General features: G+C 44.3%; 1 protein-coding gene across 6 annotated transcripts in view; it reads right to left on the reverse strand.

The window, feature by feature from the left end:
• KIAA2012 (KIAA2012 ortholog) overlaps positions 1–19,579 on the reverse strand; it is a 262,432-nt gene that overhangs the window by 22,898 nt on the left and 219,955 nt on the right. For all 6 annotated transcript variants that reach the window (XM_033946967.1, XM_033946969.1, XM_033946966.1 and 3 more), the window contains 2 exons: positions 9,809–9,941; positions 8,468–8,835 (listed from right to left, as the gene is read on the reverse strand). In XM_033946967.1, coding sequence (XP_033802858.1) covers positions 8,468–8,835; positions 9,809–9,941 — 501 coding nt within the window. The remainder of the gene's footprint in view (positions 1–8,467; positions 8,836–9,808; positions 9,942–19,579) is intronic.

The following is a 19,579-nucleotide window of genomic DNA, read 5'->3' on the forward strand; positions in this document are numbered from 1 at the left end:
TCTCCATCTCCCATTCCATCCACCTCTATGCAGCACAATTTTCCTCCCTCAGGTCCATGCTAATGAACAACCAAGGAAGTAGTGTGGGACCGCGACTCTGTGCATGCTGCTACTGCGTCCTGTGCTGATCCTGTCTCTTCTGACATAAATAGAACCAGCACAGGCTATGGAGAGTTGAGTCTCTGCTCTTTCCTTGATTGCTTATTAGCACAGACCCAAAGAAGAGGCAGCAGAAGTTTGCAGTTGGGGCTAGGGAGGTTTAACCTCCCCAAGCCTCTTATACAAGACCATATTCTATCTGTTAATGACCTTAGATTGGCAGTGACTAGGGACAGAATATTTTGTTGTATGGGCCCAAGAGAATGGAATAAGCTGCCCTTAAATATACATCAATAGCAGAATTTGGAGAATTTTAAGCAATTACTTAAATGGCATCTTTTTTGTCAGATGAAATATGGAGCATGATTTTGAAGCATGTATTGAAAGTGGAGTGTTGACCACCCACTTAGTTTGTTGTAAGTAGTATGTGTTGTATTGTATTATTTGGTGTTGATTTATATGTATGCATCTTTTGTAACCCGTCCTGGGTATGAGCGGGATATGAATAAATAAACCTGTGGGATCCCCACCAGAGGCATAGCCAGCCCTCTGATTTTGGGGATCCCAGAGGTGGACTGGAGGGGCAACATATTCCCTCCACCCCCTGTGCATTAAAATGAGTACCTTTGCTGGCTGAGATGCCAAAGCCTCACCAGCCAAAGAAATTTCCTGTAGAGCCGCTTCCCTCCTTCTGGCACTCCTGCAGTAAACCAGGCCTCCCAGCATCAGCAGCTGGAAGCACCCCGCTGACTTTCGAGTTACTACAGTAGCATCAGGAAGAAGGGAGCAACTTAGCAGGGTATTGCTTTGACTGATGGAGCTTTGACATCTCTGCCAGCCATTTAATAGGTTTAGTGCGGGTTTGGAAGGGACCTAGGCCCAGGTTTGCTTCTGAAAGTGGATGTTTGAGAAGGCTCTTTCTCTCGTTTATCTAGGAAAATGCTGGGTTTTGTGTGGCTAGGGGGTCTTTCCTATCCAGTTTATGGAGTTCTTTTCCAGTATAAATATGTAAAATCGTATTGTGCTTTGGATTTTTGCCCGCCATTGATTTTGAAATCTGCTCCATTACAATTCCAGATAGATCTTTGCAATTGTTTATCCTATTTGCTTAAAGGAGAATTTCCTACATTTATTGGGCACATTATAGTTACACCTATTATTAAAAATCCAAAGGAATCTATTACACTTCTAATTATAGACCGCTAGCAGCCATTCCATTTTTTGCCAAGCTTATGAAAGGTCTTGTACATTTAATAGAATATTTGGATCAGTTTCCTGTTTTATATGTTTCCCAATTGGGATTTCGTCCACAGTATAGTACTGAAACAGTACTGACTTCACTGCTAGATTATTTGTATACTTTGTTTAGTAAAGGAGCCTAATACTTCAATTTGTTTTAAGTAGTGCATTTAATCTTGTAGATCACGAGAAATTGCTTAACTGTTTAGAAGTAATCAGTATTTCTGGTGAAGTATTTCAACAGTTTCGAGGTTTTTTACAAACACACTCCTACCAAGTTCAAATAGGTGATACATTTCTAGTAAGTGGAGTAATCCTTGTTGTGTTCCCCAGTGTTCTCCCCTTTCCCCAATGTTTTTTTTTTTTTTACATTTATCTGGTTTCTTTGGGGTCTAGATTACCATGAAAACAACTACCATGAAAACAACTACCATGAAAACAAAGTTATATAGTTACTAGTTGTTTAGCCCGTTACATTAACGGGTGTTAGCAGCCCTTCTCCCTTATTTTTACCTCCTCCCTGTCCAGCAACACCTCCCCCCCCTTTCCCTGCTCCCCCCATATAGAAGTAGCCCTTCTCCTTTTATCTCCCCCTGTCCAGCAGCACCCCTCCCATTCCCTCCCCCCCTGTCCAGCAGTAGCTCTTCTCCTTTATGTCCTGCTCCCCCCCTGTCCAGCAGTAGCCCCAGGAAAAGAGTGAGGATCACAGGACCAAAGCTTTTACTCCAATCCTCTTGATGCCTGACATCCAAGTAGGGGAAATCCACTCTCCCCACCTCCTTGCTCCTGCTGCACTTCCTCCTCGGCTATACACACGCGCACACACACACACTTACATACAGCTCTCCGGCTCCTCGCGCCCCTCCTCCACCTTCCACTTCTTCGGCGGGGGCCAACGTTTTCTTTTTGCGTGTTCCTCCATCACGGAAAAACAGCACTACCGGCCAACTTAGTCCCTTGCCGCCCCCTTCCCGCGGTCCCAACAAACGTCCTTACTCCAGCAGGGACCGCAGCACTCTAAACACGCTGCTTGGCGGCCTGCTACTGCCCTGATTTGCTCTGCCCGTGTCGGGCAGAGCAAATCAGGGCAGTAGCAGGCCACCAAGCAGCGTGTTTAGAGTGCTGCGGCCCCTGCTGGAGTAAGGACGTTTGTTGGGACCGCGGTGCGGGAAGAGAAGAGGAGCGGCGGCAAGGAAGTAAGGGAGCCGAAGGTAGGGTCGGATGGGAGGCTGAACAGGGGTTCGGGGGTGCCGGGGAGAGGAACGAAGACAACGCTGACGACCGGAGAGAGAGAGAGCCGCTGCAGCGTCTCTGAAATTTAAAAAAACTTCGGTCTTGACTTTTTTTTTTTTTAGTTGAAAGACGCGGCGGTGGCTCCTCTCATGATCCCCACCTGCGTCGGAAGTCCGACGCAGGCGGGGATCGTGGGAGTAGCCACCGCCGCGTCTTTCAAAGAACCGTAAGCTGCGCATGCGCACTTCCTATGTGTCGCTACAGCTCACAGAAAAGCGGCGCACACTTAGGAACTGCGCATGCGCGGCTTACCATTTTATTATATTAGATGAGAATGAGAATGACATAACCACTATGATTCCAATTCCCTCTTTACCATCTCAATCTACAGGTCTTATTGCCACTGTAATTCTCGTTGTTGAGCAGTGGATGGCAGAGTTTAAATTGAAACTTAATTCAGATAAAATTAATTTTGCTTGCCTATCTAATAAGATTAATGAAAGGATTTTGAAATTGAATGGAACCTCATATCCTACTAATTCCACTATCAAAATTCTGGGGGTTTACCTGGATCAGAATTTATCAATGGGTACTTAGATAGATGCTATAATCTGCAAAATCTTTATGTTGTGGAAAGTATGAATGGTTAGATCTTATTTTGTTACTAATTCATTTAGGCTTTTAGTACAATCTTTGATTTTGAGTATTTTAGATTATTATAATATTATTTACATAGCAGGTTATCAAAAACCTTTAATAGATTATGTATCATTCAAAATACAGCTGTTCATTTAAATTTAAATTTGAAGAAGACAGACCATGTGTCCATGTGCCATATTACCGAAAACTTCATTGGCTTCCAATTGAAGCAAGAGTTATATTCAAATTTGGATGTATCTTTATAAGGTAAATCTAAAAAAACCCTAGTTTATGCCAAAATACAAAATATCAAATGCAAAAAATTGGCAAAATGTATCAAGGGCATAGGCCCCCTGAGCCAGTCTCACAATAGAACAATTTTATGTACCTTCAGTAGGGATATAATTGATTGAATTAAATACAATTCCACAGAATTCAATAAGAGAGACCTCAGTACTGGGGTACTGTAATTGCTTGCTAAAGCTTTGGAACTGGGTGGGGAGGGGAAGGTAGAAAGAAGGGTGAGATGTTGAATGGAAGGGGCAGAGAGGAGAGGAAGGAGATGTGGCATATGGATGGAGGGAAGGGGAAGAGAAGAGATGGTGCACATGGATGAAAGGAAGGGGAAGAAAGGGAAGAGATGGTGCAAATGGATGGAGGGAAGGGGAAGAGAGAGGAGATGGTGCACATGGAAGGAGGTACAGGGAAGAGAGGGAAGAGATGGTGCACATGGATGGAGGAGAGGGGAAGAGCTAGAAAGATAGATTTGAGATAGAGGCAGAAAAATAGAAGAAAACTGAATATGAAAATCAGTGCCAAAGATGGATGTAGTGCAAGATGTGAAGGAGGGGAAAGAAACAGCAAATGCATAAGGAGGCCTTGGAAACAGAGTTAAGAGCAAAGATGGAGCAAGATAATTAGAAAAATAAAATTGCCAGATAAGAAAGGTAAGAAAAATATTTTTATTTTCAATTTAGTGATTGAAATAGTCAATTTTGAAACTTTACATCTGTTTTTATAATTTGAACTGTTTAGGAAGAAATGTATTTCTTTCTATTTCTTTTGTGGTGTACTGTGTATAGAGTCTGGCATATTAGGGTTTCATTTGTGTACAATAGTACTTTTAATTTGTGGGTTTGTATTTGAAAAGGGCTTCTCTGTTTTCTGCATGTGTGACTGAGGCCAGGTGTTTTGGTCGGGATAGAAGTTCAGACACTTTGGTTGGTGTCATGGCCCCAAGTAGGAAGATATTTGTCTGCTCTCCTTCAGCTTTTTTTGGACTCGAAACAGCCCCAACTGAAAAATTAGTGATTACTTATGGCATTACTTAGTTTCTAATTTCTAATCTCGGTTTATATTCAAATCAACCTTTTTTCATCCTTTTTTTGGGAAAAAAGGTTACCTCGGTTTATATTTGGATCAGTTTATATTCGAGTATGTACAGTAAATAGCACTGTATATCTAGACATAAGAGATAGTTCCTTCTCCATGGAGTTTAGAGTTTGGTCTGTTACTATTAAAGTTTATACAATGAATGTACCTCCTCTATACCTTTCATAGTTTATACAAGGAGTTAGGGATAGCAACTTCTCCCTACTCGGATAGAAGTCTAATGGTTAGAGCAGCAGCTCCTTATGATATTAGGCAAATCCATTAACCCTCCATTGTCTCAGATAAAAAAATAGACTGTAAAACCTCTGGGGACAGAAAAATGCCTAGTGTACCTTACTGTAGGTAATCTTCAGTTAAGTGTAAAAAAAAAGCATGAGCTAAATGCCTTCCCCTTCTGTTGATCCAACAAGCTCCTGAAGTCACCAGACTTCTGCTTTTTGATGGATTTCTTTACATTAACATTAACCACTGTAAAAGATATGCAACTTACTCTGTATGGCTCAACCTGTCATGTGCTCAACCAGTATTTAGAATTTTTTTCATTTTTAATCATGATACATGAATATATTCTATATATTCTAATTTGGAAATCCAAAAACAAAATACCATTTCTAGTACAGTCAATGCTTTTCTCCTTTTTGTTTTGGAGGCTTTTACAAGTGCCTTGGCAATAAACAGCAAAGTAAAAGTTAATAAAGGCTATTATTTTAGAAACATATTCACATATAGATCACATATACATAAAAAGAAAGCTGTGTTTATATATGGATATATTGTATACACCATGTAGAGATTTCAAGGGGGCACTGTTCGCAAGTGTTTGGGTATGACTACGTTGAGACTAAAATCTACACATACATTCTCCATTTTACAAAAAGGATATATGTGTATATTGAAAAATTAAAAAAGCTTCAAAATGTTACTCACCAGCAGTGGGTTAAACCAAGATCCACATTAATAGCAAAAGGGTGGAGAAAAAGCCTCAAGGAATATATATCACGCAGCAATCATTGATGATTTAACGCTGGCGTTGTTCTTGTCATTGGTATAAAAAACTTGCACCCACCAAATGTAAGGATCTAATAGGACCCCTTCCCCCCCCCCCCCCCACTACTGTGCACTTTCAAACTAGAAATCCAGCTTTAGGAAAAAAAATCAGTACTTAGCTCAAACGTCAACAGCTGTATTCATGATGCCAGCGCCACTCTTTTTCATCGGTGGCAAGATTTTCCTTCACAGCACCATACTCTAAAGAGCCGGCGAGAGAGCAGGCAACTCTCGCTGGCTCTTTAGAGCAGGGGTAGAGAACTCCGGTCCTCGAGAGCCGTATTCCAGTCAGATTTTCAGGATTTCCCCAATGAATATGCAATGAACGCCGCGGCCAAACTTATCTTCTCAAAAAGTAAATTTGACCATGTCACACCGCTCCTATCCAAACTCCACTGGCTTCCCGTTATTTCCAGGGTCTACTTTAAATGTGCCTGCCTAACCTTCAAGATCCTCCACGGTATCCTTCCTCCTTTTATCCCTCTATCCTGGAATTCCTCAAATCCAACCTCCACTAGATCCACTCAAAAATTAAAACTATCCCACCCCTCCTTAAAAGGCATCTCCCTTGTTGGTAAACTTGGCTCTTCCCTCCCTTTCAGAATCACTCAGCTCTGGAACAGTCTCCCTTCCCCTCTCCGCAATTTGAGCCCCCTTCTACCATTCCGTAAGCATCTGAAGACCTGGCTCTTCTCCAGAACGTAACCCCGTCCCGCTCCTGGCACTCTCACACCAACCTCTCTTCTCTCATACTTATATAATTCCACTGGAGTTCCGTTCCTTCCCTAACCATGTAAACCGTGTCGAGCTCCATCTGCGGAGATGATGCGGTATATAAACCCAAGATTTAGATTTAGATTTAGAAATCCTGAAAACCCGACTGGAATACGGCTCTCGAGGACCGGAGTTCCCTACCCCTGCTTTAGAGTATGGTCTGTGAAGGAAAATCTTGCCACTGATGAAAAAGAGTGACGCCGGCATCATGAACGCAGGTGTTGGTGTTTGAGCAAAGTATTGATTTTTTCCTAAAGCTGGATTTCTAGTTTGAAAGTGCACAGTAGTGGGGTTTTCCCCCCCTATTTGATCCTTACATTTGGTGGAGATGAGTTTTTTATGCCAATAACAAAAACAACACTAGCTTAAAATCATCAATGATTGCTGCGTGATATATATTCCTTGAGGCTTTTTCTCCACCCTTTTTGCTATTAATGTAGATCTTGGTGGTTTAACCCACTGCTGGTGAGTAACATTTTGAAGCTTTTTTGATTTTTCTGTTACGATTGTTTGGTTCTTATGTTAAAAAATTCCCATATGGGATCTACCGTAAATCTGCTCAGAGGCATGTATAAGATTAAAAAAGAGCTCACTAGTAAATTGTCTGATATGTATGCTTTATTATTTGATTTCTGTAGCCTTGAAACTGATTATCCAATATTGGAAGAATAACTCGCCCCTGTTGATTTACCTATGGTGCAACATTTTACTTTATACAAAGTATGAAGACATTGCCCACAATTTTTTACTACCATTGTGCAAATGTATAGGTAAATCTTAGATGAGTATCTGACAAAGTCCTCCTCTTATATATACATTTTATGTTGCTGTTAATCTGTATCTCATTGTAGCTCACAAATATTAAGTTAGTTTGATTGTTAACTTTATTGATTCCAGCAGTTAAAGGTTTCTAAGATGATATTATTCTATAACAGCAGTATATCAAGCACTAAGGGCCCCTAAAGCTCTGCTGCTCATAGGAATTCTATGAGTGTTGGAGCTTTTACTGCAGCGGCCAGCGATAAAAATCCTTAACATGGCTTGATAAAAGGGGGCTTAAATAAACAAACAAATTGACCGCCTTTATGAAGAGAGTTACCCAATTAAGGGCTCCTTTTACGAAGCCATGGTAGCGGTTTAATGCATGTAATAGCGCGCGCTAAACAGCCGGACGCACTAGCCGCTACTGCCTCCTCTTGAGCAGGCAGTAGTTTTTCGGCTAGTGCGGGGGTAGCGCGTGATTAAAAGTCACGCGTGCTAAAGCCGCTACCGCAGCTTCGTAAAAGAAGCCCTAATTAGCAAGGCTGCAGTTTTAATTTGGTTTCATTTTAGAAGTGGATATAAATTTCATGGAATTTATCAAAATGATTCCCTTAATTCCTCACATAAAGCCCTGGTCAAAATGAGCACTTTTATTTCTTTCTTTTCTTTCTTTCTTTAGAAAGCAAACATAAAATATCCAGTTTTTGTACAACAGTTTATGATAATGTAGATATGCTAACTGGTTAGCGCAGGAATGCTGTACTCAAAAAAAAAAAAAAAAAAGACAAAGCATTATTTAGCGTGTGCATATTCAAAAACGGTGTGACGCTGTAGCCTGTCCTGCAACTCATTTTGAATATTAATATGGATACATACGGCCTCTTTTACAAAGCTGCGCGGCAACAGCCCCAAAGCCCTTTATGGGCTTTGGGGCCATTAGCACGGCTTTGTAAAAGAGGCCGATAGTTATAGCAGTGAGTTATTTACCTGGAAAATATTAATGGCACACACTGCTTTATAAAGCAATTCACATGCTCCATTGCCCAGTTGAAGTCTGAACACACTGAAGCTAAATGACTTAGTGTAAGTTACACATGAGTGGTGCATTGAGAGTTGAACCAGTCATTTAGCTTCAGTGTGTTCAGACTTCAACTGGGCAATGGAGCATGTGAATTGCTTTATAAAGCAGTGTGTGCCATTAATAGTGCAGTCTACATAAAAAAGTGAAAGTGTATGAATTTATTTATACCCTATCATAGAAAGGGTGAATTTTGCTTCTTACCTGGGAGCTCCCGCTGTTAACATAGTTTTCAGATATGGGGCCAGGCTCATCCTTGTTAGGACCATCTTCAGGTGTTCGAAGATCCTCATTGGGAATCTGCTCACTTTCAGGTTCCAGTTCAAATTCCTCCTCAGTGTGAGGTTTCTCACAAAGAGAGCAAGATGAGGTAGGACTTCCGTCAGAAGGGTTTAACATGCTTCTCTGTTCTGTCTCTTCAACAGTTGCCAAACAGTTTACTTCAATGTTACCATGTTCTTTATTCACTTCCTCTACTGTCTCTTGAGTTGTTTTTTCACTTGAAATCCTTATTGATTTCTTTTTGGTGTTAAAATTTTCTTTTTCTGCAGACTTCTTTTCTTTCGGCTTTCCTAAGGAAACACAATTAGGATTAACAGTAATTAAATAACTCACTAAATAAATTTTTCCTTATATTAGGATATTATTGTGACATATCAGAAGATCTTGAGTAACTTTTATTTTATTTTATTTTTTTTACCTCCATCTAGCCAACTAGCTTGGACACCAATGCCTTCAACTGCAATCCTTGTTTGGCCCACTGATGTTTTTATTCCTCTACCACCCCATCCATGGCAGGACCTCAGATGTCTATGTATTCTGCCCTCTCTTTTGTTCTTTCCTGGGCTGCTTATGTTACCTTTTGGTGCCAATCATGCTTCCCTCCGCTGGTGATCACATTTCTAGTTTTTCTTGGGGCAGTTCCATATTCTGAACTGTACATGTGCTGGTGCAACTAACTATGTGCTGGGATGAAGGTGAATGAAGGGAGAGAAAGGATCGTAGATGCGGGCTGGAAGGGTTCCAGGATAAAATAATGGGAAACTTTAGAAGGCTTGAGATATGTTAGAAAGGATAGAGGGAATTCTGTGGAGGGAATAGAGTGTGGAAGATGCAGTAGAAGGAAAGGAAGCAAGCCAGGATTATTTTACCAGTAGTAGAAACCTGCCAATAATTTTAGATAGGTGTTATTTAATTGGTCCTGTGGAACTTACAGTATACTAGTTAGCTTGGCTGCTTGTTGTTCAAAGGGTGCCAAAAAGAATAGGCTAGGAATTATGTATGACTGAGGAATTGGCATTGAGTCAAGAGATCTTGAATGTATTTGGAACAGAGCCTATACTGAAAACCTCCCTTCTTTTAGGAATTCTGACTGCTGCCTCTTCAGTATCCCCCAAAGCCATCCTGACCAGAGAAGCAGAATCTAATTTGGTGCTGTTACATAGCAGTGAACAGCACTGGTCAACCGGTGGGGTTTATTTTTATAAGCATCACTTCTAAAGTCTCCATCAATACAAATCTCTTTAGCTGTTTGACTTTTCTTACCTACAACAAACACTTCCTTGCGATGGCTTTTATCATTGATCTTATTTGGGGGGTTTGATGCTGGCTCCAGCTTTGTAGCTATCCTTCTTTTCTTCAGTTCTCTTATGCTTCTTCCTTTTGACATGCCTGTCTTCTACAAGATTAATATGAGAGTAATATTTCAACAGGCAAGAAGATCGACTTTCAACTACTCATTTCTTGGCAGCCAGAAACAATGCCCCTTAGCTTGTACTGTGGACTGAATCAAGATGTACAGCCAGACACCTCACAATCTCATAGATATTCAGCAGAATGTTATGAACAATTTAAATCTGAAGGACTGCTTTTGCCTGGATATATCTGTGAAAATCTGGCTCTGATGAGAGGTGCTACAAATCCATCAGGCTCAAATGAATTATATGTTCACTGATAGCCACTGACTATATAACTCCATTGTTCTTATATTTTCAACCAATACTGATAGTAGCAGGTTGAAAAAGCAATGTTACTTACCGTAACAGTTGTTATCCAGGGACAGCAGGCAGCTATTCTCACTAGTGGGTGATGTCATCTGACAGAGCCCCGATGCGGACGTCTCACAAGCATACTTGCTTGAAGAAACTTCAGAAGTTTCGAGATGCCCGCACCGCACATGCATGCGCGAGTGCCTTCCCACCTGATGCACCGGGCATGTCTCCTCAGTTCAGATAGCTAGTAGAGAAGCCCACCCAGGGGAGGTGGGTGGGACGTGAGAATAGCTGCCTGCTGTCCCTGGATAACAACTGTTACGGTAAGTAACATTGCTTTATCCCAGGACAAGCAGGCAGGTATTCTCACTAGTGGGTGACCTCCAAGCTAACCCCAATGGGATAGTGGGAGAGTTGGCAACTTAGGAGAATAAATTTTGCAATACTGTTTGGCCAAACTGTCCATCCCGTCTGGAGAAAGTATCCAGACAATAATGAGAAGTGAAGGTATGAACCGAGGACCAAGTGGCAGCCTTACAAATCTCCTCAATCGGTGTTGATCTGAGGAAGGCTACAGAGGCCGCCATTGCTCTGACCTTATGGGCTGTGACTTTACAGGGAAGGAGTAATCCATCCTGGGCATAGCAGAAAGAGATGCAAGCCGCCATCCAGTTGGAGATGGTACGCTTCGAGACAGGGCGTCCCAACTTGTTCGATCAAAGGAGACGAAAAGTTGAGGAGCAGTTCTGTGTGGTTTGGTGTGATCCAGGTAGAAAGCCAAAGCACGTTTACAGTCCAGAGTGTCCAGGATGAAAATGAGGCTTTGGAAAAAACACAGGAAGAACTATGGATTGGTTGAGATGAAATTCAGAGACCATTTTAGGCAGGAATTTTGGATGAGTGCGGAGGACCACCTTGTCATGATGGAATACTGTGAAAGGCGGATCCGCCACTAAGGCCTGAAGCTCACTGACTCGGCGAGCAGAAGTGAGGGCAACAAGAAAAACCACTTTCCAAGTGAGAAACTTCAGCGGAGCCTTGTTGAGAGGCTCAAAAAGAGGCTTCATAAGGTGTGAAAGGACAACATTGAGGTCCCAAACCACTGGAGGAGGTTTGAGAGGAGGATTGACATGGAAAAGTCCTTTCATAAATCTGGAAACAACAGGATGAGCAGAGAGAGGTTTCCCTTGCAGAGGCTGATGGAAAGCCGCAATTGCACTCAGATGGACTCGTATCGATGTAGACTTGAGGCCAGAATGAGATAGGTGCAGAAGATAGTCCAACACAGAAGATAGGGAGGCTCGTTGGGGCTCCTTATGATTAGAAACACACCAGGTAGAAAATCTAGTCCATTTTTGGGAGTAGCATTGTCTAGTAGCAGGCTTCCGGGAAGCCTCCAACACATCCCTCACCGCTTTGGAAAACTGGAGAGGAGTTACGTTGATAGGAACCAAGCTGTCAGGTGGAGAGACTGCAGGTTGGGACGGAGCAGAGATCCTTGATGCTGAGTAAGCAGTGAAAGAAACACTGGAAGAAGGAATGGCTCCCTGCTGCTGAGTTGAAGTAGAAGGGAGTCCCAAGGCTATCTGGGCCACCCAGGAGCTATCAGAATCATGGTGGCATGGTCGGACTTCAGCTTGACCAGAGTCTTTTGAATGAGAGGAAATGGAGGAAACGCATATAGAAAGAGATTCCTCCAGTCCAGAAGAAAGGCATCTGCCTCGAGGCGATGAGGAGTACAGATCCCGGAGCAGAATTGAGGCAATTTGAGGTTGTGGGGAGCCGCAAAGAGGTCTATCTGAGGCGTCCCCCACTGAGAGAAGATCTGATGAAGGGGCTTGGAATGGAGGGTCCATTCGTGAGGCTGGAGGAGACGACTTAAGTTGTCCGCCAAGGCATTGTCCGCCCCCTGAATGTAGACAGCTTTGAGGAAGGTGTTGTGGCGAATCGCCCAATCCCAGACTCTGAGAGCTTCCTGGCAGAGGGAGGCCGATCCCGTGCCCCCCTGCTTGTTGACATAATACATGGTGACCTGATTGTCCGTGCGAATGAGGACCACCAGGTCGTGAAGCAGATGTTGAAAAGCTTGAAGAGCATTGAAAATCGCCCTGAGTTCCAGAAGATTGATATGGCACAGCCGGTCCGCACTGGTCCAGAAGCCTTGAGTGCGAAGACCGTCCAGATGAGCCCCCCATGCATAGGTCGAGGAATCGGTCGTGAGAACCTTCTGGTGGGGAGGAGTGTGAAACAGCAAACCTCTGGATAGATTGGAAGAGATCATCCACCAACGTAAAGACTGCTGAAGAGCAGGAGTGACCAGGATGTGACGAGTCAAAGGATCTGACACCTGTGTCCATTGAGAAGCCAGGGTCCACTGAGGAATTCTGAGGTGAAGTCTGGCAAAAGGAGTCACATGAACCGTAGAGGCCATGTGGCCCAGGAGAACCATCATGTGTCTTGCTGAGATGGACTGGCGAGCAGACACTGACTGACAAAGATGAAGAAGAGCTTCCAGGCGCTGTGGAGGAAGGAATTCTCTGAGTGGATAGTATCCAGAACCGCCCCGATGAAGGGAAGAGACTGGGTAGGTTGCAGATGAGATTTTGGGAAGTTGATCTCGAACCCCAGACTCTGCAGGAACCAAATAGTCCTTTGGGTCGCCAAGATGACCCCTGGAGCCGAGGCAGCTTTGATGAGCCAGTCATCGAGGTAGGGAAACACCTGAACACCATGGTTCGGGAGTGCAGCGGCCACCACCACCAGACACATGGTGAAAACTCTGGGAGACGAGGACAGGCCGAAAGGGAGCACTCGATACTGCAGATGAAGATGTCCCACCCGAAATCTGAGGAATTTGCAAGAGGCCGGATGAATGGGAATGTGAGTGTAGGCCTCTTTTAGATCCAGAGAGCATAACCAATCGTTCTGCTCGAGGAGGGGGTAGAGAGAAGCTAGGGTCAGCATGCGAAATCTCTCCTTGACCATGAACTTGTTGAGCAACCTGAAGTCCAGAATAGGACGCAGGTCGTCCGTCTTCATCGGAACAAGGAAGTACCGGGAGTAGAACCCCTGGTTGTGTTGGTCCACAGGGACCGGCTCGACGGCCCGAAGCCAGAGCAAAGCCTGAGCTTCCTGAAGAAGAAGGGCGGTCTGGGTCAAGTTGGAAGGATACTCTCTTGGAGGATGGTCCGGGGGGACCCGATAGAACTGAAGAGAATATCCTTCCCTGATGATGCTAAGGACCCAAAGGTCGGTGGTTATAGCCATCCATCGATGGTAAAAATGATGGAGGCGACCCCCAATTGGAAAGACAGGGGATAGCAGAATGGTGTTGGTTATGCTCCCGACAAGAGAGTCAAAAAGGCTGAGGAGCCTTGGGAACAGCAGAAGGCTGAGGTTTTTGTTGAGACTTCTGCGGAGGCTGTCTCTTCGCCGGTTGCCTCGCAGCAGGAGCCTGCCTGGGAGTGTAACGCCGTTGGCATATCAAGGGTGGTCGAGAAGGTCGAGACTGAGTAGGTTTAGGCTTCGGGCAAAGGATGGACTGGAATGACTTCTCATGGTCTGACAGCTTCTTTGTCACCATCTCGATAGACTCATCAAACAAATCCGCAACTGCACATGGGACGTTGGCAAGCCTGTCCTGGAGGTTCGGGTCCATATCAATGGTCCGAAGCCATGCCAAGCGACACATGGCCACGGAACAGGCGGCGGCCCGTGCCGAGAGCTCAACGCATCATATGAGGATTGCATCAATTGAAGACGCAGCTGGGACAGCGAGGCGACAACCTCCTCGTATTCAAAACGAGCTTGAGAGTCGATGTAAGGCAGAAACTTCCGAAGCACTGGCAGGAAGAACTCCAAATAGGTGGCAAAATGGAAGGTGTAATTGAGAACTCGGGAAGCCATCATCGAGTTATGGTAGATGCGCCTCCCGAACTTATCCATGGTCCTCCCCTCTTGACTCGAGGGCACCGAGGCATATACCTGGGACCGATGAGATCGCTTGAGGGAGGACTCGACCAGCAGGGATTGATGGGAGAGTTGGGAGCCCTCAAACACCTTATGGTGCACTGTGCGATACCTGGCATCCAGTTTGCCAGGAATGGCAGGAATGGAGTACTGTGTTTCAAAACAGCGCATGAACGTCTGGTCGAGGAGCTTGTGAAGAGGCAGGCGAAGAGACTCAGCAGGAGGATGAGGCAGATGCATGGTATCCAGGTACTCCTTGGAGTAGCGGGAACCCGAGTCCAAGGTTATGTCGAGATCATCTGCCATCTGCCGCAGAAAAGATGAAAAAGACAGCTGGTCAGCCAACACAGGACGCTGAGACGGACTCGATGAAGTCAAGGCCTCCTGATCCAAGGAGACATGGGATCTACAAGGAGAGAACGATCTGATGGTATCCTCGAACTCCGGGCCCGGAGGAGGCGAGACATCCGAAAATGAATACACCATACGAGGAAGCTTCTTCTGACGCGAGACGGTAGAATGTCTGGACGAATGCCTCGAAGAATGCCTGGAGCGGTGCCCCCCACTCCTCCTCGAAGGAGACCTGGAACGACGATGCGAAGATGGCTCCCCAGAGGCCTCCAACGAGTAGATGGGGCTGGAGGCCGTAGAGCGAAGAGGAGGATGGGTTGACGCCTCTCGAGCAGCATGCCACGGGTCAGGAGACAGCTTGGCAGGCAAGGGGCTCCTGAAGAAATCCTCCTGACGACGCACAGGGCTTCGGCTCCTCGGAGGCAAATCCCAATTGTCTCTGTCCGAGGCGGGGATGGGTTCCAGAGGCGGCATCTTACTAATCGAAGCACTCCTCGATGAACTTGCAGCCAAACGCCGAGCTGCCTCGCCTAGCAGTGAGAGCGAGCGGCGAGGCGGAGGAGGAGGAGGCGGCTCGACCCCACGAGGAGGTTCCGCATGCCCATGCTGGATTGTGGCAAGCCACTTGGGCCCCATGGTAGTCATAAGCTCGAGGAAGTGGGCTTCCATGAGCGACCGCATCGAAGCTGATAAGGGGGGAGCCGCATCTGAAGTGGGACCCCCTGCACGGTCTTCGCGGTCCCGGGTGGCCTAGTGCTTGACCTTAGAAGCCTTAGGCACCTTAAGAACCACCGGGGGAATGGTCTGTGGAGTTACCTGACCTGAGGAGACCGAAGCAGGCACCGGGGCAGGAGGCGGAGTTGAAACCGGAACGAAGGAAGCCGGTTTCAAAAGACCTGATGTAGCAGGAGCAGATGCCGACGGCGAAGGCGAAGTGCTGGTCGAAGCCGAAGGTTCCTTGGAAGCCTCCATAGCGAACATCGACTCCCACAGGAAACAGCGACGCTTGAAAGCACATGCTGTTAGAGTGGAACAAGGCCGGCACGATTTCGGAAGATGTTGAGGCCTGAGACACTGTAAACAGCGTCGATGCGGGTCCATCAATGAAATCGTGCACTGGCACTTGATACACTTTTTAAAACCGGTAATAGGCCGGGACATAGGCCGAAAAAGCTCCGCCGCTAGATTGAAGCTGCGGGGCCCCAGCCACGCGGCTGACCTGGTCGAATCTACGGAAAATTTTTTTTTTTTAAACAATAAAACGACAGACTAGAACACACGATAAGAGAAAAAAACTCAAAACCGCGAGCACTAGAAGGCAAGAACAAGGGTTCACTCATCGCAGAGAGTTGAAGCAAAACTTCTCAGCTCCGCAGAAAGAAAAGAACTGAGGAGACACGCCCGGTGATTCGGGCGGGAAGGCACTCGCGCATGCGCGGTGCGGGCATCTCGAAACTTCTGAAGTTTCTTCAAGCAAGTATGCTTGTGAGACGTCCGCATCGGAGCTCTGTCGGATGACATCACCCACTAGTGAGAACACCTGCCTGCTTGTCCTGGGATAATACTTGCTTTGTCTGATGAGGTGCAGTGAGAATCTATTCATATATCCATAGTCAATTTGTGTACCCATATTCTGTTATAGAATACTAGCCTAACATATATTCACCACACAACTGCAGCCACATAACGCAGTAAGGGTGTGCATAACCAAGAGCCTGCTCATGTATACCCCCTTACATTTAGGCACGCCTTTATAGAATAAAGCTTACACTTACCCATGGTGCTCATATGCTGTACTTTTACACATGCAAATGGCACATGAATGTAGGTATCAAAATAAATACATATCACTCCATATCGTAAGTGCTTAAACTTGCTCTCTGAAAAAACCCCAAACTGAGTTGAGTTGTAAAGAAGGAAAAAGCCTCAGAACATGAGAATTGCCATACTGCGACAGACCAAAGGTCCATCAAGCCCAGCATCCTGTTTCCAAAAGTGGCCAACCCAGATCCCAAGTACCTAGCTAGATCCCAAGTAATAAAACAGATTTTATGCAGCTTAACCTAGGAATAAGCAGTTGATTTCCCCAAGCTATCGCTATAATGGCCTATGGACTTCTCTTTTAGGAATTTATCCAGAGTTTTTGTAACAACAGCTTTCATCCACTCCAATCATCAGCATAAAAAACTTCCTGCAAAACTCACATTTAATCACTGACATTCATTTTTCTTGAACTCACTTTTACTTTCAATATGCCAAATTTTCAAAATACTGCTTATCATTTGTTCATATGAAGCTTAAACGTGATTATCTGAAAACCTCCTACCTTTTGAATGTTGCCTCTTCAGTATCCCCCAAACCCATCCTGGCTAGAGAAGCAGAAACTATTTTGCATTGAAGTTGATGTACTCATAGTAGAGCTACAAGCAAAATGGGTTAAACCCCCGAGGTAGCGTCTTTTTGGCTGCAAAATGCTGGCCACCATCCGGAGGATCCTGCTGAGTACAGAGAGTGGAGCATAATTTTAACATAAGCATCCTGTGACCTTAACCACTGCCCATCATATCTCCTTACAACCTCCAGCCCAAAATTCCGTACTCTACTTCTTCAATGGATACAAACCATGCTCACTGACGGCCTTTTCCCAACTGACTTCAGCAAAATCATCATCACCCCAATCCAAAAAGATCCAAAAGGACCAACAGACCTGCCATCCAACTACAGACCCATTGCCTCAATACCTCTATATGTCAAACTGACAGAAGGACTAGTAGCCAAACACCTCACCAACTATCTAGATGAACATAATATACGTCACCCCACGCAATCTGGCTTCAGATCCAACTTCAGCACAGAGAGATTACTAGGCTCCCTCATTGACACAGCCAGACAACACCTCAGCACAGGAAAAAAAATGCTTCTCATACAACTAGACCTTACCGCAGCATTTGACCTGGTAGACCATAACATCCTACTGCAAATTATGGATGCAATAGGCATCTCAGATAAAGTATATTCTTGGTTTGAAGGCTTCCTAAAATCCAGAACATACAGAGTAAAATCAAATAAAGAAAAATCTGAACCTTGGTCCAAACCCTTGCGGTGTACCACAAGGATCCCCACTATCCTCTACTCTCTTCAACCTAATCACTGCATCTCTCGGAATATACCTGGATAATCTAGGCATCACTACCTACAGTTATGCAGATGACATTACCATTCTCATACCTTTTGATCAACCAAAGACCGCCATGACAAACACACTACACCGAACACTAGAAACAGTAGCAACCTGGATGAAAGATCACAAACTGAAACTCAACACAGACATAACTAAATTCATCCTCCTCGAAAATGACAAAGTCCCAACCATAACCAATATAGAAATTAACACAGTCAACTATCCCATTCAAACTACCATAAAACTACTAGGAATGACTATAGACCGATGCTGCACCATGCAACCACAAATAAATAAAACAATACAGAAATCTTTCACTGTGATGAGAAACCTAATACAAGTCAGGAAATTCTTCGAAAAAACACAATTCCAGCTTATAGTACAATCCCTAATCCTAAATCTAATAGATTACTGCAACATCCTATACCTCCCCTGCCCTGCTACAATGACTAAACAACTACAAACAATCCAAAATACAGCTCTGAGACTCATCTACTCATTGAGAAAACACGACCATATTACAGAAGCATACATCAACTCACATTGGCTACCAAACCAAGAAAGAATACTATTTAAATTATACTGTATGTTATTTAAAGCCTTAAACGGAGACAGCCCAACCTACCTGAACAACCACCTCATCCAAACCACCTCAATCAGACATAAAAAAACACACACCCCATTCACACACCCCTCGATCAAAGAAGTAAAACAAAAAAAACTATACGATGGCCTCCTGGCCACTCAAGCAGCTAAACTAGATAACCAAATCTCCAATCTACTGATAATGACACCAGACTACAAGACGTTCAGAAAAGAAATAAAAACTATACTCTTCAAGAAATTCCTGAAACAGCCATGACTTCAGAAAAGAAATAAAGACTACATTCTTCAAGAAATTCCTGAAACAGCCCTAACTTCAAACTTACCGTCCTTCGCCCTCCCTCTTCCCGCGACACAGAAACTACATAACCTACTCATTACCTCTCTAGAAAGGACAAATGTTCTACTATTGTAACCCTCCGTTTTTTAATCTCTTGTAATCTGCCTTGAACCGCAAGGTAATGGCGGAATAGAAATCTCTAATGTAATGTAATGTAATGTAATGTATAGGAAAACACATCTGCAGACCAGGGCATGCAGGATCATGCCCACCTGGTTGTCAGCAGGACAATGAAATGAATCTCAAAGATGACTTTAGATAGGTTCTTTTGGGAAAGAACTGGTTGTAAAGAACATAATAGACAAGGACTTGAAGTTACAGACTTATCATGTAGAGGTCATGGTAACCAATAATAGCCTTTTAGGGACACTTTTTCCAAAGGCTCACAAATGGCCTTGAAAAGTTGGTTAAGGATGACATTGAAGTTCCATGCTGAAGTAGTTCCTGCAGGGGAGACTTGGTGGATGTATAGTGGCTATCATGATGGCAGAAAGGTGTAGTGGTATGGAGTAGGCCATCAGATTCAGCAAGGAAAGGTAAAGGATGTATGTCTAGAATACACTCCTAGGGAAGGTGATGAAGACAACACAGTGACAGAATTGAAAAACATGTGGGGTAAACACAGAGGATCCTTAGATAGAAAGAGGATGACATCAAAGCAAAACTTAAATGATTTTCACACTTTGAACAAAGAATGGGGGAAAGGGAATGGGACTTGGGATGCTTTCTTCAGTGGTTATATTCAAAGTGGTTTATATATTATATACAGGTACCTGGGGCAGTGGAGGGTTAAGTAACTTGCCCAGAGTCACAAGGAACTTGAATGGGAATCAAACCCAGTCTCTCTGGTTCTCAGGCTGCTGCGCTAACCATTACGCTAC

Source organism: Geotrypetes seraphini, chromosome 5 (genome assembly GCF_902459505.1).
Source record: "Geotrypetes seraphini chromosome 5, aGeoSer1.1, whole genome shotgun sequence".
Lineage (NCBI taxonomy): Eukaryota > Metazoa > Chordata > Amphibia > Gymnophiona > Dermophiidae > Geotrypetes > Geotrypetes seraphini.